This window comes from Carcharodon carcharias, chromosome 8 (assembly GCF_017639515.1).
Source record: "Carcharodon carcharias isolate sCarCar2 chromosome 8, sCarCar2.pri, whole genome shotgun sequence".
NCBI lineage: Eukaryota > Metazoa > Chordata > Chondrichthyes > Lamniformes > Lamnidae > Carcharodon > Carcharodon carcharias.
The window spans coordinates 15,534,436-15,561,243 of NC_054474.1; the positions used below are offsets into that span (position 1 = coordinate 15,534,436).

The following is a 26,808-nucleotide window of genomic DNA, read 5'->3' on the forward strand; positions in this document are numbered from 1 at the left end:
GGTGCTGTTCACTAGCGCATTCCAAACTGAAAATATCGTAAAACCACAAACTCCTACTGTTTATTTACTGCCTCATCCATAGGAAATCTTACTGTCTGCTAAACAAAAAAAAAAGCAATTAAAAACATTCCTTAACTCTCCAATGGGCAAGTCTGTACTCGGTGGTGCCACAGTGATATAGATTAGCACTAAGTAAAAATACTGCAGATGTTGGCCATCTTAAATATAAACAGAAAATAATGGAAATATTTAACAAGTCATCCATGGAGAGAGAAACAAAGTTAACTTTTCAGGTCAATGTCCTTTTAAGTTAGAGATGTAACTGGTAATCAAAGCGACACATATCAGGATGATTCTGCGTTCAACATCCGAGATACCAGGATTCAGCCAGCTTTGGGGTATACTAGGGCTAGGGAGGAGGGGAAAATTGCCAGGGCTCTCATTGCTGACGCTGGGATCCTGGCTAAAAGCTGGGTGTGTATGTGCATCAGGAAGCTTGGGAAGAATGTGCTCAGTTCCGGTACCCTTCATGAATGGTCATTGCATCAGACGTTCCTAAGCCTGGACTAGGGATTGGGATCCCAGCACAGATAGGAGGAAGTGAGAGTGGGGTTCCAGCCTGAAGTCAATGTTTCAATTATATGTTAAAGGAAATGTTTTAATGTGACCATAGCTGGGACACAATACTTTGGGCATAAAAATGTGAAATTTCATTGTAATAAATGTAAATAAATAGTGTCACACTCTCCACCATGATGTGTGCCAAGTTCATATTACTGTGCTGTAGCAATAGCAAATAGTAGTAATAACTACTGCTGGTTTTAACACATGTCCTATTAACAGTCGATTTCAAACAAGAAATGTACATAATTCATTAAAGTGCCTGGAATCTAGAGACTAAGGCTGGCAATCCCCTGGACCAGAAGGTCTGCACCCTAGACTTTTAAAAGAGATGGCTACATACATAGTACATTTATTGGATACCAACTTCCAGATTTCCCTAGATTCTAGGAGATCCCCACGGATTGGAAGGTAGCAAATGTAACCTGGCTGTTCAAGAAAGGAGGGAGAGAGAAAACAGGGAACTATAGGCCAGTTAGTCTGACATCAGCAGTAGGGAAACACTAGAATCTATTATTAAGGGCATGGTAACAGATCACTTTGAAAATCATAATGTGTTTGGGCAGAGTTAGCATTTATTTATGAAAGGAAAGTTGTGTTTGACAAATCTTTTATTGTTTTTTGAGGGTGTAGCTAATACGGATGGATGAGGGGGAAACCAATGGATTTGAAGCTAAGTGATCCCACAACCAACCACAGGAAAAGCTCTGCAGTCCTACTACATCCAGTTGAAAATGGTGGTGGACAATTAAACACCTAACAGCTGGAGGTGGCTCCATGACTATCTCCACTGTTAATGATGGGGGGAGACCACCACATGAGTGCAAAAGACAAGGCTGAAACATTGGCATAGCAGTATTGTCAATGGACTGGTAATCCAGAGACCCAGGGTAATGCTCTAGGGAACAAAAACAAAAATAGCTGGAAAAACTCAGCAGGTCTGACAGCATCTGCAGATTACGTTTCGAGTCCGTATGACTCTTCATCAGAACTATGAAATATAGAAATGAGGTGAAATATAAGCTGGTTGAGGGGGGTGGGACAGGTAGAACTGGATAGAGGGCCAGTGATAGGTGGAGGCAAAGAAGAGATTGCCAAAGATGTCATAGACAGAAGGACAAATGGGTGTTGACGGTGGTGATATTAGCTGGGGAATGTGCTAATGATGACATTAAGGGTAAGAAAGCAGGATGAGCAAGTGACAGATAGCCCTAGTGGGGATGGGGGTGGGGGGGGAGGCATCGAAATAGGCTGAAAGGTAGAGATAAAACAATGGATGGAAATACATTTAAAAATAATGGAAATAGGTGGGAAAATATATATATATTTTTAAAAATGATAAATTATTGGAAAACGGGGAATCGGAAAGAGGGTGGGGATGGAGGAGAGAATTCATGATCTGAAGTTGTTGAACTCAATATTAAGTCCGGAAGGCTGTAAAGCACCTAGGCGGAAGATGAGATGCTGTTCCTCCAGTTTGTGTTGAGCTTCACTAGAACATTGCAGCAGGCCAAGGACGGACATGTGGGCATGAGAGCAGGTGGTGTGTTGAAATGGCAAGCGACAGGGAGGTCTGGGTCATGCTTGCAGACAGACCGAAGGTGTTCCGCAAAGCAGTCACCCAGTCTACGTTTGGTCTCTCCAATGTTAAGGAGATGGCATTGGGAGCAGCAAATGCAGTAGACTAAATTGAGGGAAGTACAAGTGAAGTGCTGCTTCACTTGAAAGGAGTGTTTGGGCCCTTGGACGATGAGAAGGTGGGAAGTAAAGGGGCAGGTGAATTTATTTCCAATTTTCCAATAATTTATACTTTTTTTAAATATATATTTTTCTTTTCCTACCTATTTCCATTATTTTTAAATGTATTTCCATCCATTGTTTTATCTCTACCTTTCAGCCTATTTCGATCCCTTCCCCCCACCAGGGCTATCTATCACTTGCTCGTCCTGCTTTCTACCCTTAATGTCATTATTAGCACATTCCTCAGATAATATCACCACTGTCAACACCCCTTTGTCCTTTTATCTATGATATCTTTGGCAATCTCTTCTTTGCCTCCACCTATCACTGGCCCTCTATCCAGCTCTACCTGTCCCACCCCCCTCAACCAGCTTATATTTCACCTCATTTCTATATTTCTTAGTTCTGATGCAAAGTCATACGGACTCGAAACGTTAACTGTCTTCCTCTCCGCAGATGCTGTCAGAGTTGCTGAGTTTTTCCAGCTATTTTTGTCTTTGTTTCAGATTTCCAGCATCCACAGTATTTTGCTTTTATCTTAATGCTCTGGGGACCTGGGTTTGAATCCCACCATGGCAGATGGTGGAATTTGAATTCAATAAGTCTGATGATGACCATAAAACCATTGCTGATTGTCGTAAAAACCCATCTGGTTCACTAATGCCCTTTAAGGAAGGAAATGTATTGTCCTTACCTGGTCTGGCCTACATGTGACTCCATATCCACAGCAACGTGGCTGACTTTCAAAACAAGGGCAATAAAAACATTTCCTTTAACAGCCAGCAACACCCACATCCCATGAACAAATAAAACAAATTGTGACCAACTTCAGCCAGAAATGCCAGGTAATGATCTGTCCCAGCTTCCTCCCTAGCATCACTGAAGCCAGTCTTCAGCAAATTTGATTCACTCTACATAATATCAAGAAACAGCTGTAAAGATACTGTAAGGAATGAGAGCCCTGATAACATCCTGGCTGCAGTACTGAAGATTTGTGTTATAGAACTAGTCGCGCCCCTAGCCAAGCTGTTCCAGTGCAGCCACAACACTGTCATCTATCCAACTTGGTGCAAATTTCCAATTGTGTCCTCCCCAGAGAAAGCAGGACAATCTCAAACATCAGCAAAGACGATGGAAAGTGTTTTCAACAGTGATATCAAATGGCTTTCACTCAACAATAACCTGTTGATCAATGTTCAAGTTGATTTCTGCCAGGGCCCCTCAGCTTCAGTCCTCATTACAGCCTTGGTCCAAACGTGGACAACAGCTGAATTCAAAAAGTGAGGTGAGAGTGACTGCCCTTGACATCAAGGCAGCATTTGACTGAGTGTGGCATCCAGGAGCTCTAGTAAAATTTAAATAAATGGAAATCAGAGGAAAACTTGCCTTTGGCTGGAGTTGTATCTCGCACAAAGGAAGATGTTTGTAGTTGTTGGAGGTCAATCATTGGTCCCAGGACATCACTGAAGTACTTTCTCAGAGTAATGTCCTGGACCCAGCCATCTTCAGCTACTCTGTCAATGACTTTCTGTCAGTAATAAGGTCAGAAGTGGAGGTGCTTGCCGATAATTGCACAGAGTTCAGTACTATTCGAAACTCCTCAGATATTGAAGCAATCTGTGCCCACATGTAGCAATACCTGGTCAACATTCAGGCTTGGGCTGATAAGTGGCAAGTATCATCCATGCCATACAAATGCCAGGCAATGGCCATCTCCAACAAGAGAGAATCCAACTATCTCCCTAGTGAGAATAAATGGTATTAAGCATCACTGAATCCCTAGCCATCAACACCCTAGAAGTTACCATTGACCAGAAAATTAACTGGACTGGCTATCTAAAAACTGTGGCTACAAAAGCAGGTCAGAAACTGAGAATTCTGCGGCTAGTAACTCACCTCTTGACTCCCCAAAACCTGTCCACCATCTATAAGGCACTAGTCAGGAGTGTGATGGATACTCTCCATTCCCGTCGATGAGTGAAAATCCAACACTCAAGAAGCTAGAAGCAGCCCGCTTGATTGGCAACCCATCCATAAGCATTCACTGCTTCCACTACTGGTGCATAGCCGCAGCAGTGCATACCATCTACAAGATGCACTGCAGCAACTTGCCAGGCTCCTTTGTCAGCATCATTCAAAATTTTGACCTCTACCACTTAGGAGAATGAGGACAGCAGATGCATGGGAACACCACCAACACCACCAAGTTCCCTCCAGGCTACATACCAACCTGACTTGGAAATTATAATGCCATTTCTTCATTGTTGTTAGGTCAGAATCCTGACTCTCCTTATCTAACAACACAGGCTTCAGTGCTTCAACCACCTTCTCAAGGGCAACTATGGATAGTGTTATGACGTGGCAGACGATGTGCGCCAGACGGACCAAACCCACGAGGGAAACTTGGTCGCGCCATCACAACGGTTTTGCAATTTGTGTTTACTATGAGATGTGTGCACTGAATTTAGGAGTAATGAATCCACCAAGGCCTTTAGAGATTTTTAAAAATTAAATTAAAATGTTTATTAACTAAATAATAGATTTCAAGCACATACATGAGACTACAATTACTTAATACAATAACAAATTCTAAAATTCCTAATTGACCACACTCCTTTTAAGGCAACAGTCCAAATAGATTTTAGATTTAAAACAGAACCAGCAAGTTAACACAGTACTCACTTGACAGTGGAATTCCAAATGACTTTTCCCCAACATCAGTTTCATTACATAGCAGACTTATGTACAAATGGCTGGAGGCTCCATTAAGACTACTTCACACATTCCTGTTAGATCTTACATGGCCTTCCCCCACGTAACCTTTCATTCTCCTTTATATATGTTTCTCTCTCTTTTAATATGTAAAACCTATTGCTCTACATGTCTTTGAAACTGTATCTTCCTCATAATATCAAAACTTCCATGTTGCCAACATTGTCAGTAACCTTTGGGAAAAATAAATGCACTCCTTTGCCTTGCTTATTTGGCTAGTTGTAAACAGACTAAGATCCCTTTGAAATCAAAATCCCTTCATTTAACTAAAAACGCAAATTTCCTTCACACCTTACATGCTAAGCTAGGATCTATATTTACTTATTAGCATGTCAAGCACCCAGCTTCATTTAATGATTTCAAGCTCGTAGTCTACTTGACTCCAAATATAATTAATTCACACAGACAGACCCAACTATACTTACCTCCATAAACCAATGTCATAATAAACCAGAAAAATATTATGGAAATTATTATACTTCTGTCACAATAGGGAATAAATACTGGCCATGCTAGCAATGCTTGCATCCCATGAATGAATAAAAAGACTTAAAATATGTAAACTGGATTTTCAAAAGGCATTCAATAGGGTGCCAAAGAAGAGGCTGTTATGCACAATTATGGCTCTTGGGATTGGGGTAATATGTTAGCATAGATTGAGGATTGGTTTTGAGGTAATTGGCAAAAGAAGCAATGGCAACATGAGGAAAAGCTTATTCATGCAGCAAGTGGTCAGGATCTGGAATGCACTGCCTGAGACTGTGGCAGAGGCAGGTTCAGTCAAGGCATTCAAGAGGGAATTGGATTGTTTTCAGAAAATGAAAAATGTGCAGAGCTATGGGGAGAAGGTGGGGGAGTAGCACTAGGTGAATTGCTCCTGTGGGGAGCCAGTGCAGTTACAATGGGCTGGGTGGCCTCCTTATATGCTGTAACAATTCTGTGATTCTGATTAATGGGCTGTAAACAGCAAGTAGGAATAAAGAGCTTATTTTTGGGTTGGCAGTCTATAACCAGTGGGATACCACAAGAATCAGTTCTTGGCCTCAACTATTTACAATCTAAATCAACTACTTAGATGAGAGGACTGAGCGTAATGTATCCAAGTTTGCTGATGACACCAACTTAAATGGAAAAGTAAGCTGTGAGAAGGAAGCAAAGAATAGGTATGCAGTGAACTGTGAAGTTATCCACTTTGTTGGGATATACAGAAAATCAAAATATTTTTAAATGGTGAGAGACTTGGAAATGATGGTATGCAGAGGGATCTGGGTGTCTTTGTACATAAATCACAAAGTTAGCATGTGGATAAGCAATTGATAAGCTAGTCTTAATTACTAAGGGATTGGAGTATAAGAGCAAAGAAGTCTTACTATAATTGAATAAGGTCTTGGTGACACTACACCTGAAGTACTGTGTATAGTTTTTGTCTCCTTACCTACCTGCTTTGGAGTGGGTACAATGAAGGCTCACTAGATAAATTCTTGAGATGAGAGGCCTATCCTAAAAGAGATCCAGTTCCTTCACTGTCGCTGGGTAAAAAATCCTAGAACTCTCTTCCGAACAGCACTGTGGGTGTACCTACATCACATGGACTGCAGTGATTCAAGACAACAGCTCACCACCACCTTCTCAGGGGCAATTAGGGATGGCTGGCCTAGCCAGCGACACCCATGTCCCATGAAAGAGTAGAAAAAGAAGTTATTTTTGTTCAGATTCAATTATGGAATGAGTTGTTACATTGATTGACTAAAGAAACTTCATGCAATATCAAAGAGTTTTCCCAATGGCACAGTCATAATTACATGGACCAATGTGATACTGAGTTACACAAATTGACAAGATATAAGGTTTCATCCTTGGTGTTGTTGAAAGAGCTTCCACTGTCTAGAATGACACCACAGATGAAGGACCAAAGAAACTGAGATTTTCTCCTCAGACTAGGGTAGGTTAAGTGGAGATTTGATAGCTGCATTCAAAATTATGTAGGGTTTTGATGGGGGAAAGAAGGTGAAACTGTTCCCACTGGTGGGTAGGTCACATGTTTAAGGTAACTTGCCAAAGAACCTCAGGTGACATGAGGAGAAATATTTTTACAAAGCAAGTTATGATCTGAAATGCACTGCTTGAGAGGTAGAATCAATAGTAATATTCAAAAGGGAATTGGATAAACAGGAAGAGGAAAAATTTACAGGGTTGTGGGAAACAGTAGGGAAATTAGGCTAATTGTATAGCTCTCTCAAAGAGCTGGCACAGGCATGATGGGCTGAATGACCTCCTTCTGTGCTGTATCATTCTATAAATTAAACTCACCAGTTTAGATACCATAATATTTGAAACTCTGTGTAACCTAAACACAGACTAGCAAACAGAACCGTGATTTTGTCCAAATCATTAGCAACAAGCAAATAATAATTCCTTGGGGAAAAAGAACTGCAGCAACGATAATAGGTCTGAGGGCTTTTCGTTAACAATTCACAATTTCAGGGCTTCCCAAATTGCTTTACAGATAATGGTGTACTTTTTGAAATTGGTCACAGTTGTAGAGTAGTAAACACAGCTGCCAATTTGTGCATAGCAAGCTCCCACAAGGAGTATTGGGGCAAATGTCCAGGCAAACTGTTGGTTGAGGGATAAATGTTCGCCAGGACAAACTCTCATTTTTCTTCCAATAGTACAATGGCATTTTCTATGCCTTGGTTTAATATCTTGGGTAGACAGGGCCTCGATTTAATGTCGTACCCAAACAATGGGACTTCCAACACTAATGGACCATAGTTTTAGTGGATGGAATTTCACACGGCACTGCGCTAGGGTCCCACATTAGGGGCGAACTTGCCCCTGCTCTGCCCACTTGCCCTGCAGCAATTTAAAGGCTGGTGGGTTATTAAGAGGCTCGAGCCGGGCCTTCCACCCCCACCTGGAGAAAAAGTCCTGCCACCTGGAGCAGTGTTTACCGTTGGGGCTGCGTCCAATTCCCAACTGAGATAGTCGCTGCAGCCAGACATCCAGGAAATGTGCGGGGAGGTGAGGGGTGTGTGTGTGTGTGTGTGTGTGTGTGTGTGTGTGTGTGTGTGTGTGTGTGTGCAGAAGGTGGATATCACCGGGGCCAGGTAGGCAGACCATGGTGAGGGTCTTGGTAGGGGCGGTGGATAGGCCAAGGTTGAGAGGGGGGGGTGAGGCGCTGTGGAGGGTGAGGGTGGGGAAAGATGGGGAAGTTACACTTTGGTTGAGGGTTTCCAATGGACCCAGGGGAGGCATCCCCTTTTCCACCACCAACCTGAGCGCTGAAAGCTGCGAGGCTTTACATGACACCAACTTCCGCCCAAAGCAAGAAAACTTGCAGTGCAGCCAGTACAAGGCCCAGAAGTGGCCATTAATTATCCACTTTAGGGCCTCAATTAACCCAAGGGCAGGTGGACAACCTGACGCCTGCTCCGTGCATGTAAGTTTTTGGTGGGGCTGTGCAGGATGTGCTGGGAACAATGCCCATTGCATTGCGCTTAATGTTATGCTCCCACCAGCCTGCCAACCCAGGGGAGGGTAAAATGCAGCCCAGTCTGTGGGAAGCCCCGGAAGTTGAGATTTCATTGTACACCTACATATTGGTGAATTCCAGAACTGATTCAGCTGTTAACAATTTTGGGACTAAAGTAACACTGTTGTTTATCGTAATTAGATTTTTATGATGGTCACTCTTTCAGTACTGCACTGGGAGTGTCACAGTGGATTATGGGCTCAAGCCTCTGCAGTAGGTCTTGAATCCATGACTTTCTAACTCAGTGCTATCCACTGATCAAATGCTGACATTATTAGAGGTTAGACTATGCTTCAGCAATGCTGGAGGATGTAGAATTAGGTATATTCCAGTGTTGGCTAACCAGCATGAAAATCTAAATAAAGATTCAATAAAACATCACATTAGCCCCAAAACTATTAACAGATGAATCAGTTCTAGAATTTACCAGTATGTGGGTGTACAATGAAATCCCAACATCCGAGGTTTCCCACAGACTAAATATGACTCACATCCCACAACCCATTAGTACCACACAAAACAAAACAAGCAATTTCTTTTTCCATCTTCTGTATGCAAAACCGAAGTTTTCAGAATTTGATGACAAATCTCCCCACCTTGATAACTAATCAGTGAGTAAGGAATGATACTAACTGGAAGGGGGCCATTCAGCCCATTGTCTCTCTGCCAGCTCTTTGAAGGAGCTGTCTAATTAGTCCCAATCCCCTGCTCCTTCCCTATAGGCTTGCAACATTTTCAAATATATGTCCCATTCCCCTTTCAAAATTTACTATTGAACCTTTTCAGGTGTTGCATTCCAAGTCACAAGTCTTGGGACCTTACGGTGTAATTAAGAGAACTGGTCATTCCAGATGACAGGAAATGGTACCAAGCCCATGTATTTACTGTAGATAATGCTTGCTTCTCACCACTCCCTTCTCTCTTTCCCTCCAGAAGTGAATTGAGTTGGCACCGAACAATTAACCCTTCCAATTTAAGTCTTTCATTAAAGTGCCAAATCTAAATGTGACAAATCTTTTTTTTTAATTCATTCATGGGAATTAGGCTTTGCCGGCGGGCCAGCATTTATTGCTCATCCCTAGTTGCCCTTGAGGAGGCGGTGGTGAGCTGCCTTCTTGAACTGCTGCAGTCCATGTGGCGTAGGTTCAGCCACAGTCCTGTTAGGAAGGGAGTGCCAGGATTTTGACCCAGTGACAGTGAAGGAGTGGCAATCTATTTCCAAGTCAGAATAGTGAGTGACTTGGAGGGGAACTTCCAGGTGGCGGTGTTCCCAGCTATCTGCTGTCTTTGTCCTTCTAGATGGCAGCGGTTGTGGGTTTGGAAGGTGTTGTCTAAGGAGCCTTGGTGAATTCCTGCAGTGCATCTTGTAGATGGTACACACAGCTGCTATTGTGCATCGGTGGTGGAGGGAGTGAATGTTTGTGGATGTGGTGCCAAACAAGCGGGCTGCTTTGTCCTAGATGGTGTCAAGCTTCTTGAGTGCTGTGGGAGCTGCATTCATCCAGGCAAGTGGTGAGTATTCCATCACACTCCTGACCTGTGCCTTGTAGATGGTGGACAGGCTTTGGGGAGTCAGGAGGTAAGTTACTCGTCACAGGGTTCCTAGCCTCTGACCTGCTTTTGTAACCACGGGGTTTATATGATTAGTCCAGTTCAGTTTTGGTCAATGGTAGCTCCCAGGATGTTGATAGCGGGTGATTCAGTGATGGTAATGCCATTGAACATCAAGAAGTGATGGTCATTGCCTGGTACTTGTGCTGCACGAATGTTACTTGCCACTTGTCAGCCCAAGCCTGGATATTGTCCAGGTCTTGCTGCATTAGGACATGGATTGCATCAGTATCTGAGGAGTTGTGAATGGTGCTGAACACTGCGCAATCATCAGGGAATGTCCCCACATCTGACCTGCTGATGGAAGGTCAGAAGTGGGGATGTCCTTATCTCATGCCAATAGAATTAATTCCATGCTTCACTGTATTGAAAATTATGGGGGTGAAACTGGTCATGGGTATTTTATGTTGCTGGGTTGGAATAGTTTCAATAACTCCTGAAGGCTGCCAGCTGAAAACAGTCTAGTTTTATTGCAACACATTTACAGTTATGAGAACACTCTCTTACACTAGCTTTTTTCCGTGCTGCTTTTTCCTAGACCTTCAGATCACATGCGGTAAATGTCACTTGCTTCTATGACATTACACAGACTATTACAGTTAACCCTTAGTCCAACATACTCCATTATACTATAAAGGGCAGTAGCACAAACTGACGACAGCAGCTTAGCCACCTGTTATTAGGTGACACTAGGTGATTCACTATCACCCTTTTTCCCTTGCAATTGACTGAAGTCAATTTCACCCTCCCCATCGTTTCTAACCATTCTTTGTATGTTCTGATGCATAAATGCAAGTACTAATTATTTAATTGCTTCCAGTTAAGCAAGAAAAACAATGAAAGAATAACAATTTCACCTCAGTGAATTTTTTTGTCCACCTCTATGCAATATTGAACAACTTCCATTAATTGGAAGGGTCATGAGGACTCGAAACGTCAACTCTTTTCTTCTCCTCCGATGCTGCCAGACCTGCTGAGTTTTTCCAGGTAATTCTGTTTTTGTTTTGGATTTCCAGCATCCGCAGTTTTTTTGTTTTTAACTTCCATTAATAAATGCCTTCAACTTAGGAAAGGAGTACAGTGCAACAAAATTATTTGAGTCAAGAAAATTCTCCACTTCAAAAATGTCTATAGAACAGGTAAGAAATGAAAATTACTTACAAACTTTTGAGATTTTCTGCAACACTATTTACATATGGTAAATCTGTCTGCAAAAGAAAAAATGCAAGAACAAAGTGATTGAGCATTCACAGGAGATTTAAGCAGAGCTGCCAATTTCAGCTTGTTTTGAAATTACGCAAGGAGTAAACATCACATCAAATGTCAAGTCAAAGGATATTGCTCTCTCTCTTTCCAGCTTATCCTAATTTTTAAGTCAAGGAAATGCACTCAAGTTTGACTTCCTTTGAGGACAGATACTGAGAGGCTGTTTCCCAGGGAGCTGGAGTGGCTCAGTAGGTAGCATCCTGCCTCTGAGCCAGATGGCCCCAGGTTCAATTCCCTCTCCAGGGCTTGCTCATTACTAAAGAACCCAGCTACTGGTGTAGGCAAGCCAGTGTGTATCTATGCTAGTCTCCAGCCCAGGGAGGGTTAGCAACAGGAATGGCAACCAGCTGCATAGCAAACTGCCAAATCCACAAAAGTGATGGTCGATAGGAGGTGATGGTGATTCAGTGACTATATGTAACATAGGGAAAGCTGACAGAGACTGAGAGGTTGTTTTCCCTGTCCTGGGGACAACAGAACTCGAGGTCACAGTCTCAGGGTTAAGGGGTCGCCCATTTAAGTCTAATCAATTTTTGTTTGATATACTGTGCAAACAAGAGCTCTTTTCTTTCTACATTATCATCCAACAATATGGCTTCCAGCCACTAAACTGTAAATGCTTGGAAGGGAACAGAAAGCAGCATCCAGACTCTAAGCCCAAGGAATCTCCAAACACTTGTTAAAAACCTAGTTTGACACCAAGCTGGAAGCCATATTCAGTCCCAATCTCAATCATTGAGACCCCTGACCCCTTCGGAATGAGACAGTCGTCACTTTGGGCACGCACTGAGGCAGAACTGGGGGTCTAACTGCATCTTAACAAAAAGCGTGTAAGAAGAAAGCATGTGAATATTTGAAAGGGATCAGCTGTGTAGTAAAATGCTGGGTTATTGAGCTCAGTTGGAACTAAAGCCATCTACAGCCTAACAACGACCTTGGCCTAAATAGCCAAGTGGTTATGTTACTGGGCTTGTAACCCCAAGATCAAGAGTTCAAATCTCACAAGGTAAACTATGAAACAATGTAACTTCATCAGAAACAGATGGAAACGTGTTTGTACTCGAAAGAGTTACAGCCTAACAACATGGCACTGCAATGTCGGGTGCAGAAGTGCTTATAAAATAGCGCTCCCAGATGGTGTGTCAGTCTTCTGATCCCTCTGGAATGCACTGCTACTTTCAAAGTGACATTGGGCTGGAGGGAGCCGACAACCCACTCACCTCAAATTAACGGTCTGTTAAGCTCCTTGAAGAGCTCGTGAGTAGGCTGGGGAAGGTCAGAAGAAGATTTTCAAAATGAGGCTGGGAAAAGTGAATGATCTGGTGCACGTAAATGCTCAGCTGTCAGAAGCAATGCAGGAAGCCATTATGTGTGTGGGTGCTGATTAAAAGTAATGGAAAAATGGGGTGATTCAAATATAGTGGGTTAAGTACCTTTTGATTGACTATTTGGCCACTCGTTTGTGCCACAACACTGCTGGCCCTCTGATATCCTGACTGCTCCATTCTGCAAGGCAACAGCAAGCCCAGCCATGGCTGCTGTTTTCCTTTGAATATTGCAATCTAGAGTCAGTTCCCACTTCCATGCAGCACCCGGCACCACTAATTAGCTGTCAAATTCATCTCTGGTTTAATTAGTGGCTCTCCATTTCAAATTAGCATTGTGTCTGTGATGCAAACATGGCACATGGCACAGTCCCAACCCCAGACTGAAAATTAAGCCCCAAGTCAACAACCAACATTTTGCTTCCCGCTCCACAACACCACCCGCACCCCACCACCAACCCCCTCCCCCCCTCACCCCTCAAACCCCCACAATCCAATGCCTATTGCTGGAGGGTTATCAAATAGTAATTGCCACAGAGCCACAGTGGGAGATGTTAGGATATGCGGTCAAAAGCTTGATCAAAGAGGCTGGGCTTTTAAGGAGCATCTGAGTGTCAGAGGTGGGGAGATGTTCAAAGAAGGGATTAAAGAGCTTAGGGCCCAAGCAGCTGAAAGTACAATGGTGAAGTGTTAGAAATCGGGGATGCACAATAAATCAGAATTGGCGGTCAGAGATCTGGGAAGGCGGTAGGGCTGGAAGAAGTTAGAGAGATAGGGAAAGGCAAAGGCATGGAGGGATTTGTACACAAGATAAAAACATTAACAATAGGGTCTAGATTTCCATTTCACATCACTGGCAGAAATGAAGTGAGCAATTTATCCATTAAGTCTGCTCTGCTGACTTCGACTTTACTACATATAAGCTAGGCTCCTTGGGTCTCTGCCTGGGAGCCATGGCACAGCAGGAGGCTACTGATGTATTACATACATAAGAAAAAAGAACAGGAGTAGACCATTCAGCCCCTCAAGCCTGCTCCGCCATTCATTAAGATCATGGCTGATCTACTTGCGTTTTGATTTTCATATTCCCATCTACCCCCGATAACCTTTGATTCCCTTGCCTAAATCAATGGCCCCGCCTCCACCACCTTCTGAGGCAGAGTTCCAAAGTCACACAACCTTCTGAGAGAAAAAACTCATGTATGTCCTAAAAGGGTGACTCCTAATTTTAAAACAGTGCCCACTAGTCTTGGACTCATACAAAAGAGGAAACATCCTTTTGACGTCCACCTTGTCAAAGCTATTCAGAATCTTGCATACTTCAATCAAATCACCCCTCATTCTTCTAAACTCCAGTGGAAACAAGCCCAGTCTGGCCAACCTTTCCTCATAAGACAATCCATTCATTCCAGGTATCAATCTAGTAAACCTCCTATGAGCTGCCTCCAATGCATTTACATCCTTCCTTAAACAAGGAGACCAAAACTGCACAGAGTATTCGAGGTGTGGTCTCACTGATGCCCTGCATAACTAAAGCATAACATCCTTACTTTTATGTTCAATCCCCCTTGTAATAAAGGATAGCATTCCATTAGCCTTCTTAATTACTTGCTGTACCTGCATACTAATTTTTTGTGACTCGTGCTAGAACACCTAGATCCCACTGCACCATAGAATTATGCAGCCGTTCTTCATTTAAGTAATATTCTGCTTTTTTGTTCTTCCTGCCAAAGCGAACTTCTTCAGGTTTTCCCACATTAACCTACAATTGCCAGATCTTTGCCCACTCACTCAACCTATCTATATCCTTCTGCAACCTCATGTCTTCTTCACAACATACTTTCCTACCTATCTTTGTGTCATCTGCAAATTTAGCTACCACGCCTTCACTCCTCTCATCTGAGTCATTGATGTAAATTGTAAAAAGTTGAGGCCCCAGCACAGACCCCTGTCCAAAACCCTTTTCAATATATTTCTACACCACTGTCTTGTGGTAGAAGCTGTCTGAGGATGCTCGCATTTTTGGTTTGTCTCACCGACTGCACGCTGACCCTAAATGACAGCACAAACAATTCTGACGAAATGTCGCCAGCCTGAAGCGCTAACTATTTCACTGGTTTTCCTTATTTAATCCATAAAAATTCTGCATGATTTTGAGCACCTGTATTAAATCTCCACTTTCTTCTCTGTTTGAAGGAGGATAACCCCATTTTCTCAGATGTTGCCACATAATTGGAAGACCCCACTGGTACTATTCTGGTAAACCTCCTTGGCAACTCCCTAAGGCCTTAGGAACAAAGGAACATAGGTACAGGAGTTGGTCACTTAGCCCCTTTCATGGCTGATGTGTGACCTAACACCATGTCCCCTTTGCTCCATATCCCTTGCTACCTTTGGCTAACAAAAATCTATCAATTGCAGTATTAAAATTGACCTAATATCATCTGCTTTTGCCGAACACAGTTCCAAACTTCTACTGCCCTTTGCGTATAACTTCACTCTTGAAAGACTAACTCTAAGTTTTAAGACTAACTCTAGACTCCTCAACCAGAAAAAATTATGGCTCAGATCTTCCAGTCTCCTAATCTTGAGAGACCAGGCATATGACCCAAGATGTGCGTAGGGAGCCCACGAAACTCTTGACACACTGACCTCCATGGGAATTGCCTAGGAAGTTTCAACTTCCGGTGGGCAATTCCCCTGCTTCCCGAGATCCTCTGCAAAAGTCTCTGACTCTGAACAAGAGTTTGTACGGTTCCATGGGACTTACTTGAAAATTACCGAGGAAACGTTAGACAGAAATATCCTAGTCTAAATCCTGGGTAACTGCAGAACTGACCACCGCACCCCCCACCTGCCGCCCCCCCCCCCCCCCCCTTCAACCACCACCACCCCCCCACCTTCAACCGCCACCCAACCTCAACTAACCCCTTGACACCCAACCCGACTACACCACCAACTACCCCGAGCTCCCCAGGCTACCCCCCCACCCGAGCTGACTAGCCCCTGGACCTGACTACTCCACCCTACCCACCTACCACCCTATCCACCTAGCTCATTCACCTACCCACCGTCCCATTCAATAACATTCACACTGGACATTTAAACTTACCATAAGCCAGCTAGTGCCGTAAAAAGAGGCAGCTTGTGTCATTTCCTGGCACTACAGAGCTGCAAAGGAATTTTCCGAGAAATTCTGCACTGCACATTTCTGGAGAAGTCCAGCTCAAAAAACCCAGCAAGAAATGTGGCGCAGTGTTGATGAGTGGAAAAGTTCGAGCAGAGAAGCAATCTGATGATGATCATTACTTCGTGGAAGATCTGGGCTCTCACTATTTTCCTGATCATTTCTCTTGAAAACTTTGACCAAGTCACTCTTTAGCCTTCTAAATCCCAGAGAATACAACCTTAGTTTTTTAAGCTTCTCCTCATAATTTTACCCTCAGAATCTAAATAGAGTCATAGAGGCCTATAGCACAGAAAAAGGCCCTTCAATCCATTGAGTCTGCACTGGTCAAACAAGAACCTAACTATTCTAATCCTATTTTTCAGCACTAGGCCCATAACCTTGTATGCCATGTCATTGCAAGTGTACATCCAAACACTTCTAAAATGTTATGAGGGTTTCTGCCTCTACCACCCTTTCAGGCAGAGTTCCAGATTCCCACCACCCTTTGGGTGAAAAATTTCTTCCTCATATTCCCTCTAAACCTCCTGCCCCTTACCTTAAAACAATGCCCCCTGGTTATTGATCCCTCCACCAAGGGGAAAAGTTCCTTCCTGTCTACCCTATCTATGCCCCTCAATTTTATACACCTCAATCATGTTCCCCACTCAATCTCCTCAGCTCCAGGGAAAATAACCCTAGTCTATCCAATCTCTCCTCCTAACTAAAACTCTCCAGCCCAGGCAACATCCTGGTAAATTTCTTCTGCACTCTCTCTAGTGCAATAACATGCTTCCTATAATGCGGATTCCAGAACTGCACGCAATACTCTAGCTGTGGCCTAACCAGCGTTTTATACAGTTCCTGCATAACCTCCCTACTCTTATACTCTATGCCTCGGCTAATAAAGGCAAGTGTCCCATATGCCTTTTTAACCACCTTATCTACCTGTCCCGCTACCTTCAGGGACCAGTGGACATGCACACCAAGGTCCCTCTGATCCTCAATACTTCCCAGGGTCCCACCATTCATTGTATATTCCCGTGCCTTGTTTGTCCTGCCCACGTACATCACCTCACACTTAGCCGGAATAAATTTCATTTGCCGCTGATCAGCCCATCTGACCAGCCCGTCTATATCCTCCTGTAATCTAAGGCTATCCTCCTCACTATTTACCACCCCACCAATTTTCATATCATAAAGAATAAAGAAGAAAGAAAAGTACAGCACAGGAACAGGCCCTTCGGCTCTCCAAGCCTGCGTCGATCATATTGCCCAAAAACTAAAATATTTTGCACTTCCGGGGTCCATATCCCTCTATTCCCATCCTATTCATGTATTTGTCAAGCTGCCTCTTAAACACCACTATCGTACCTGCTTTCACCACCTCCTCTGGCAGCGAATTCCAGACACCCACTACCCTCTGCGTAAAAAACTTGCCCTGCACATCTCCTCTATAGTTTTCTCCTCACCTTAAATCTATGTCCCCTAGTAATTGACTCTTCCACCCTGGGAAAAAGCTTCTGACTATCTACTCTGTCCATGCCACTCATAATTTTGTAAACTTCTATCAAGTTGCTTCTCAATCTCTGTCACTCTAGTGAGAACAATCCGAGTTTCTCCAACCTCTCCTCATAGCTAATAACCTCCAAACCAGGCAGCATCCTGGTAAACCTCCTCTGCACCCTCCCCAACACCTCCTTATCCCTCTGGTAATGGGGTGACCAGAATTGCACGCAGTATTCCAAGTGTGGCCTAACCAAGGTTCTATATAGCTATGCATGACTTCCCAGCTTTTATACTCAATACCCCTGCCGATGAAGGCAAGCATGCCATATGCCTTCCTGACTACCTTATCCACCTGCGTTGCCATTTTCAGTGACTTGTGGATCTGTACACCCAGATCCCTCTGCCTGTCGATGCACTTAAGGGTTCTGCCATTTACTGTATAATTCCTACCTGTATTAGACCATCCAAAATGTATTACCTTGCATTTGTCTGGATTAAACTCCATCTGCCATTTCTCCGCCCAAGTCTCCAACCTATCTATATCCCGTTGTATCCTGTGACAATCCTCTTCACTATCTGCAACTCCTCCAACCTTAGTGTCGTCTGCAAACTTACTAATTAGCCCAGTTACATTTTCCTCCAAATCATTTATGTATACTACAAACAGCAAAGGTCCCAGCACTGATCCCTGCGGAACTCCACTAGTCACAGCTCTCCATTCAGAGAAGCACCCTTCCACTGCTACCCTCTGTCTTCTATGACCAAGCCAATTCTGTACCCATCCTGCCAGCTCACCTCTGATCCCGTGCGACCTTACCTTCTGTACCAGTCTGCCATGAGGGACCTTGTCAAAGGCCTTACTGAAATCCATGTATATAACATCCACTGCCCTTCCATCATCGATCATCTTTGTCACTTCCTTGAAAAACTTAATCAAGTTAGTGAGACATGACCTCCCCTTCACAAAACCATGCTGCCTCTCACTAATATGCCCATTTGCTTCCAAATGGTAGTAAATCCTGTCACGATGAAACTTCTCCAATAATTTCCCTACCACTGACGTAAGGCTCACCAGCCTGTAATTTCCTGGATTGTCCCTGCTACCCTTTTTAAACAATGGAACAACATTGGCCATTCTCCAGTCCTCTGGGACCTCACCCATAGCCAGTGAGGATACAAAGATTTCTGTTAAGGCCCCAGAAATCTCCTCCCTTTCCTCTCTCAGTACTCTGGGGTAGATCCCATTTGGCCCTGGGGACTTATCCACCTTAATATTTTTCAAGACGCCTAACACCTCCTCTTTTTTGATCTCAACATGATCCAGGCTATCTACACACTCTTCCCTGGATAAATCGACCGCTAAGTTCCTCTCTTTGGTGAATACTGATGAGAAGTATTCATTTAGTATCTCTCCCATTTCTTCTGGCTCCACACACAGATTCCCACCTCTGTCCCTGAGTGGGCCTACCCTTTCCCTGGCTACCCTCATGCTTTTTGTATAAAAGGCCTTGGGATTTTCCTTAATCCTGGTTGCCAATGACTTTTCATGACCCCTTTTAGCCCTCCTGACTCCTTGCTTAAGTTTCTTCCTACTTTCTTTATATTCTCCACGGGCTTCATCTGTTCCCAGCCTTCTAGCCCTTACGAATGCTTCCCTTTTCTTTTTGACTAATCTCACAATATCCTTCGTTATCCTAGGTTCCTGAAACTTGCCATACTTATCCTTCATCCTAGCAGGAACGTGCCGATCCTGAATTCTTATCAACTGACGTTTGAAAGCGCCCCACATGTCAGTTGTTGATTTGCCCTCAAACATTCACCTCCAGTCTAGATTCCTCAGTTCCTGCCTAATATTGTTATAATTAGCCTTCCCCCAATTAAGCATCTTAACCCGAGGACTCCTGTTATCCTTATCCACCAGTACCTTGAAACTTACTGAATTATGGTCACTTTTCCCGAAATGCTCCCCTACTGAAACTTCGACCAGCTGGCCGGGTTCATTCCCTAACACCAGGTCCACTATTGCCGCTTCCCTAGATGGACTATCTACATATTGTCTCAGGAAGCCCTCCTGGATGCAAATTACAAATTCTGTACCATCCAAACCCCTAGCACTAAGTGATTCCCAGTCAATATAGGGAGAGTTAAAATCACCCACCACAACAACCCTATTGCTTTTACATCTTTCCAAAATCTGCCTACATAACTGTTCCTCAATCTCCCGCTGGCAATTGGGAGGCCTACAGTAAACACCCAACGTTGTGACTGCAACATCCGCGAACTTATTGATCAACCTTCCTACATTCAAGCCTAAATCGTTTATTTGTATCATAAACAGCAAGGGACCGAACACCGATCCCTGTGGAACCCCACTGGACACAGGCATCCAGTCACAAGAACACCTCTCGACCATCACCCTCTGCTTCCTGCCACCCAGCCAATTCTGGATCCAATTTCGCCAAATAGCCTTGGATCCCATGGGCTCTTATCTTCGTTTATCGGAGGGGGAGGGCGGGGCAGACCCAATCACCGCCCGTGATCGGGTCTACGGCACCATTTTACAAGGGCGGGCCAATTAAGTCCCGCTCAGAGTATTTGCCGACTCCCATGGATAGCGGGAGAGTGCAGGCGGCGGCAGGCGTACACAGACCGCCAGGTCCAATGGCGATCCGGCAGTCTGTTAGCCTCCTGTAGGCTGGTGACAATGGCCAATTCGAGGGTGCACCACAGGGGCTTTGCTGAGCAGGCCAGGCTGGAGGGAAGGGCAGAGGAGCAGGCCAGGCTGCAGGGTTTGCCACAGGAGCAGGGCATGCTGCAGGGTAGGCCATCGGGGGGGCCAATGCGCCTTTTGCTTTTCAGATGAATGCCTTGTTGCCCTCCTTGTGGTGGCAGCACGGTGGGGGGTGTTGGTCTCCCAGGATGGGAGGAGGCGGCTCCGCCCACACGACCAAACGTGCCTGGGAGGTGGTGAGCTCCCACGACGTGGTGCGGCGCACCCGAATCCAGTGCCGTAAGCGCTTCAACGATTTGTTGCGCTCTGGTAAGGTGAGCACCATGTTGGCATTGAGCATTTAACCCAGCAGGTAGCCTTAGCCTTTGGCACCCCCCCCAACCCCGCCAAGTCTTATTGTCGTGACTGCATAGAGTCATGTAAGGCATTTTCCCTTCACTGGGTGGGCAAGCAGATAGTGCCCATGCTTAGATCAGCCTGAGTGGTTCATGAGGAGATGAGTTCTCTCCCACACCATGTTTGCTCTTAGTCGGACATGAATAATCTGGGGGCAACCTGCAGGAGATGCTCAGAACTCTAGCACATGTCCTATTCAGGGTGATGAGATGATGGAAGGAGAGCCTCAAGGTGTCGTGGCAAAGATCCATCTGCTGCCCTCGACGCTGCATGTAGTTGCGCATCCTTGCTATGGGAGCAAATACTGTGTGGTTCATAAAGTGATGTACGCAGCATGTGTCCAAGGTGGCCATTGTGGGGGGTTGGGAACAGGCATACTACCTTTGTGTGAGTGATCAGTAGTAGTGGGGAGAGGGGGCATTGGAGGCCCGATATGGTCCACTGTGGTTGGGGTGCGGCGTGCACACGCAGAATCCATGTGCAATTTGCCATAATGAATGTTCTCTCTTTCTCAGGAGAAGAATGCTCATAATGCCTCGGGGCGTGCGAGGACTAGAGGTGGCCAGGCCCATCTCATGTTAAGCCACTTCGAGCAGGAGGCCCTTGAGCTGGAGAGGCAGCATGCACCAGGTCAATTGGTGTCGGTGGGGCTGGGGTGGAACAGCCAGGTATTTGGGGCCAACAGTGAGATCCACAATGTCCTCCCAACATCCATAACACTGATGATTGTTAAATTTGTTATTGTTGCAACGTTGCTCAGTCATAGAGTGATAGAGTCAGAGGTGTGGAGCACAGAAAAAGGTCCTTCGAGGATGAGCGGGTCAAACACGTACCTAAGTATTCGAATCCCATTTTCCAGCGCTATGCCCATAGCCTTGTATGCCATGGCATCCATAAGTGCACATCCAAATACTTATTACATGTTATGAGGGTTTCTGCATCTACCACCCTTTCAAATTCCCACCACCCTCTGTGCAAAAGTTGCTCATCACATCCCCTGTAAACCTCATGCCCCTTACCTTAAATCTTTGCCACCTGGTTACTGATCTCTCTGCCAAGGGGAAAAGTTCCTTTCTGTCTACCCTATCTATGCCCCTCATAAGTTTATACACCTCAATCATGTCCCCCATCAATCTCCTCTGCTCCAGGGGAAATAACCCCATTCTATGCAATCTCTCCTCATAAGTGAAACTCTCCAGACCAGCCAACATCCTGCTGTCCTCTGCACTCTCTCCACTGCAATCACATCCCTCCCATAAAGCACATTTCAGAACTGCACACTGTACTGTTGCTGTGGCCCAAGCAGCGTTTTCTCCAGTTGGAACATTACCTCCCTGCTCCTATATTTTATGCCTCAGCTAATAAAGGCAAGTATGCCTTATGCCTTCTTAAACACCTTATGTACCTGTTCCACTACCTTTAAGTTTAAAATGTCCAGACTTTGACTGTAGGTGGATGGGCAAATGAGGTGGTTAGATAGGGGAGCTGTCCCTACTTGGTCTAGCCCAACACTTGTGGGAGTTGTGTATAGGCCCCTAACAGTAACCACATCGTAGGGTTGGGCATAAAGGAAGAAATAATTGCAGCTTATCAGAAAGGCACTGCGATAGTCATGGGAGATTTTAATTTACATATAGACTGGAAAAGTCATATGGGCAAAGATAATTTAGATGAGGAGCATGTTGAATATTTTCGGGATAGTTTCTTAGAACATCATGTTCTGGAGCCAATCAGATGGCAGGCTGTACTAGACCTGGTATTGGGCAATGAGGTAGGAGTAATTAATGATCTCAGTGAATTCACCCCTAGGTAGCAGCAACTATAATATGGTTGAATTTTACATTCAGTTTGAGGGAAAGAGGAGTGGGTCTGAGACTAAGTTTTTAAACTTAAATAAGGGAAATCATGAGGGCATGAAAGTTGAGCTGGCTAAAGTGAGTTGCCAAATTAGATTAAGGGATAAGTCAATAGAGATGCAGTGGCTAATATTTAAGAGGATATTTCAGAATGCATAGAATAGGTACATTCCAACGTATAAGAAGAACTCCAAGGGACAGACACACCATCTGTGGTTAACTAGAAAGGTTAAGAAAAAGTATATAATTGTGCAAAGATAGGTGGAAGGCCAGAAGATTGGACAGGATATGAGGAACAGCAAAGAATGACTGAAAGACTAATAAGAAGGGAAAAATTAGAGAATGAGGGAAAACTAGTCAGAAACATAAAAACAGATAGTAAGAGCTTTTATAAATATTTTAAGAAGAAAAGAGTTAACAAATTGAGCATTGGTCCTATAGAAATTGATTGTGGAGAATTGTTAACAGAAAGCACAGAGATGGCAGATGAATTGAACAAGTATTTTGCATAAGTTTTCAATATAGAGGATACAAGAACATCCCAAAAGCAGTTATAAACCAGGAGGTGGAAGTGGGAATGGAAGTCAGGAAAATTACAGTCACCAGAGAAGTGATACCGAGTAAATTGTTGGAGCTGCAGGCTGACAGGAGCCCAGGTCATGATGGACTTCATCCTAGGGTCTTAAAAGTATCTAGTGAGATAGTTGATACATTGGTGTTAACTTTCAAAAATTCCCTGGATTCGGGGAAGGTCCCATTAGATTGAAAGATAGCAAATAATAACTCCATAATTCAAAAAAGGAGGGAGACAGAAAGCGGAAAAGTACCAGCCAGTTAGCTTAACATCCATCATAGGGAAAATGTTAGAAGCTGTTATTAAAGAAGTTAAAGCACGCACTTGGATAAGCTCAAGGTCATCAAGTTTTGTGAAAAGGAAATCATGTTTAATCAATTTATAGGAGTTTTTGAGGAAGTAACATGTTCTATGGATAAAGGGGTACAGTGGATGTATTGTATTTAAATTTCCAGAAGGCATTTGATAAAGTGCCACATCAATGGTTATTGTGGAATATAAAAGCTCATGGTTTAGGGGGTAACATATTGGCACGAGTAGAAGGTCAGCTGGCTAACAGGGAGCAGAGAGTAGGCCTAAATGGATCTTTTCAGGTTAGCAAGATGTAATGAGTGGCATGCCACAAGGATCAGTGCTGGGTCCTCAACTGTTTACAATTTATATAAATGACTTGGATGAAGGGATGGTTGCCAAAGTTGCTGATGACACGAAGATAGGTAAGAAAGTAAGTTGTGAAGAGGACATAAGGATGCTACAAACAGATATAGATAGATTAAGTGAGTGGGCAAAGATCTGGCAGATGGAGTGTAATGTGGGAAAATGTTAAGTTGTCCATTTTGGCAGGAGGAATAAAAGAGAAGCATATTACCTAAATAGTGAGAGATTGCAGAGCTCTGAGGTGTAGAGGGATATGAGTGACAGACACACCAAAGCTGAGGAGGGAAATTAAGTGAGACACTCAAGCCTACAATTTTTATTGACATTGTATATATTTTTAAAACTCAATTGGAAACCCAAGTAAAGTAAGCAGATTGGACTACTTTGGATTTGTTCTTCAGTGGAGGCACTGCAATTCTCCTTCCATAAAACAAGCTAGAGTGGGACTGGAGTTTGCCAGTCACTAATCTGCAAAACTATTCTCATCGACATTCAAATTACTGCAGCTTCATTAACACTTGGAAACACAAAATTCACATCGAGAGAAAGCTCCTGCACAGATTTACAATTGTCTGTGTCAGATGCCCACCGCTGAGTTACATTTCAGCACTGGCAATCAGCCTCCCACATCGACAAAAGCAGGAAGGCAGAATTTACTGGCACACATTAATTGTCTGTATCAGCAAACTCCGATTAATCATGGACTACTAATGTTGTTTCAGTTTCTCAAATTGTCCTTTTGTTTAGCGAGAATTCGGAAGCAGAGATGGTGAGAAAGTGAACCAAACCTATTATAACAGGTGAAATCACTTAAAAAGCAACACTGTGACTGAAACATAGCAAAAAATATTGTTTAAGATAAATGTGTTGAAAATTCTTCCACATCTTATCCATCGTTTTACCCACTCAGATTATAGAATTCACTTGGAATTATTACTCAACATAACCTGATGCTGGTAATTATATGAAGCTCCAGTCAAACCCCATCTGGAGCCCTGTGCTCAGTTCTGGGTGCCACATCTCAGGACACATATATTAGTTGGAGGGAGTGCAGTGCAAATGCTCCAGAAAGATACTGGGGCTAGTGGAGTTGTCAGGATGGTCGAGTGGTATCAGGTGGCAGACTCAAATACTGCTGATCCTTATATTATCAAAGATGGATGAATTCTGGCCCCTTTCTAGAGGTGTAAGTTCAAAGCCTATTTCTAACATTAGCTTTCTGTCCACACAAAGGCCACAAGTGGCAAAACATTTATATGTCAGATGTGGCTCATTGGGTAGTATTCTTGCTGGAGTCAGAGGCTGAAGGCACAAGTCTCTATCCAGAGGCCTGAGCACAAAATCTAGGTCGACACTCCCAGTGTAGTTATTGAGACAGTGCTATACTGTTGAAGGTGCTGCCTTTTAGATTAGATGTCAAATCAAGGCCTCCCTACTGCGTGAATGTAAAAGATTCCTGGCACAATTTCAAAGGAAACCATTGGAGTACCTGCAGTGTCCTGGCCAACATATACAAGAGTGAAATTAGGAAATATTTCTTCATGCAAAGAGTGGTGGAAGTTTGGAACTCTTCTGCAAACAGCAATTGATGCTAGATCAATTTTAATTTCAAATCTGAGACTGTTAATAACTTTGGCTAATAAAATCTAGGGTTATTATGGGGCAAAAGTGAGAGTTTACGAATCATATCAGCCATGACCTCATTAACTAACAGAATAGACTCAAGAGGCTAAGAGGCCTACTCCTGTTCCTATGTTTCGAAATGGATTAAATTATGAGGACAGACTACATAGACTAATCTTGCATTCCCTCGAGAATAAAAGATTAAACGGCGATCTAATTGACGTGCTTAGGATGATTAAAGGATTTGATAAGGTAGATACAGAGACATGCTTAAAATGATTAAAAGATTTGATAACATAGACACAGAGAAGCTATTTCCTCTGGTTGGGGAGTCCAGAATAAGACATAATTTTAAAACGAGGGCTAGGCTGCTCAGGAATGATATCCCACAATAGGTGATGGAAATCTGGAATATTCTTTCCTAAAAAACTTGAGGTTGGGTCAATTAAAATTTTATAAGAGGGATTGATAGATATCTGTTGAACAAGGGTCTTAATTGTATCTGCCTGCCTCAATATCCCTTAAGATACAGATCAACCATGATGACCTAATTGGTTGAGCAGGCCACGTTCCTACAATCTACTTATGCTGCAGAGTGGGTTTCACCATGTAGAACTGGGAATCCCATCCATGAACAGTTGAAAGTTATTTCTAAATGAGTTTAATTTATAACCCTCAAAGACCTTGGGGAGACTGGACCAGAGCCCAAAGGAGCCCCCCACATGCTATGATGATGGAAATAACCCAGGTGGCACTGACAGCACCCAAAGACCAAGAGAGACTCCAGAAAACCGTTCTGAAAAGGAAGACTAGGTGCCTCTATTCCATCTGCCATGGATCAGCTAGGAGCACTTTCACCTTGAGCATAAAATTCTAAGTTGGAACTCCCAGTGCAGTATGGAGGGAATGTTACACTATCTGGGGTGCCATCTTTTATATGGGATGTTAAACCTTTCTCAGGTGAGTGTAAAAGATCCTGTGGCACTATTTTAATGAAGAGCAGATAAGTTCTCTCTGGTGTTCTGGCCAATGTATGCCCCTCAGATAAGATCACAAAAAAAGATCATCTGGTGATTATCATATTATCATCTGTGAGAACTTGCTGTGCGCAAATTGGCTGTTGTGTTTCCTATATTACAACAGTACTGTGATTCAAAAAGTACTTCATTGGTTGTAACATGCTGTGGAAGGCTAAGTTGAGCTTTTATAGGTGTACATAACTATGTGGGTCCAAGTGATTCTTTGCTAATCTCAAGCTGTATGTACCAACATGGAGAGAGTCTCATAGAATTAGTCTTCAGAATGGAAAATTCTGACCCAAGTGTGATGCTGGGCAGGAAACTCTGTGACAGGTCGGATTTATCCACCCGAATTTTCAGCTCATTAATTATGCCTCAACAAGGTCAGGTGTGGTGTGGACTTCTGC

At 43.7% G+C, this 26,808-nt stretch overlaps 1 protein-coding gene across 1 annotated transcript in view; it reads right to left on the minus strand.

Moving 5' to 3' along the window:
• Positions 1-26,808, minus strand: part of mgat4b (alpha-1,3-mannosyl-glycoprotein 4-beta-N-acetylglucosaminyltransferase B) — a 261,750-nt gene that overhangs the window by 83,673 nt on the left and 151,269 nt on the right. The window contains exon 5 of the mRNA XM_041193895.1: positions 11,441-11,487. Within this exon, the coding sequence (XP_041049829.1) occupies positions 11,441-11,487 (47 nt within the window). The remainder of the gene's footprint in view (positions 1-11,440; positions 11,488-26,808) is intronic.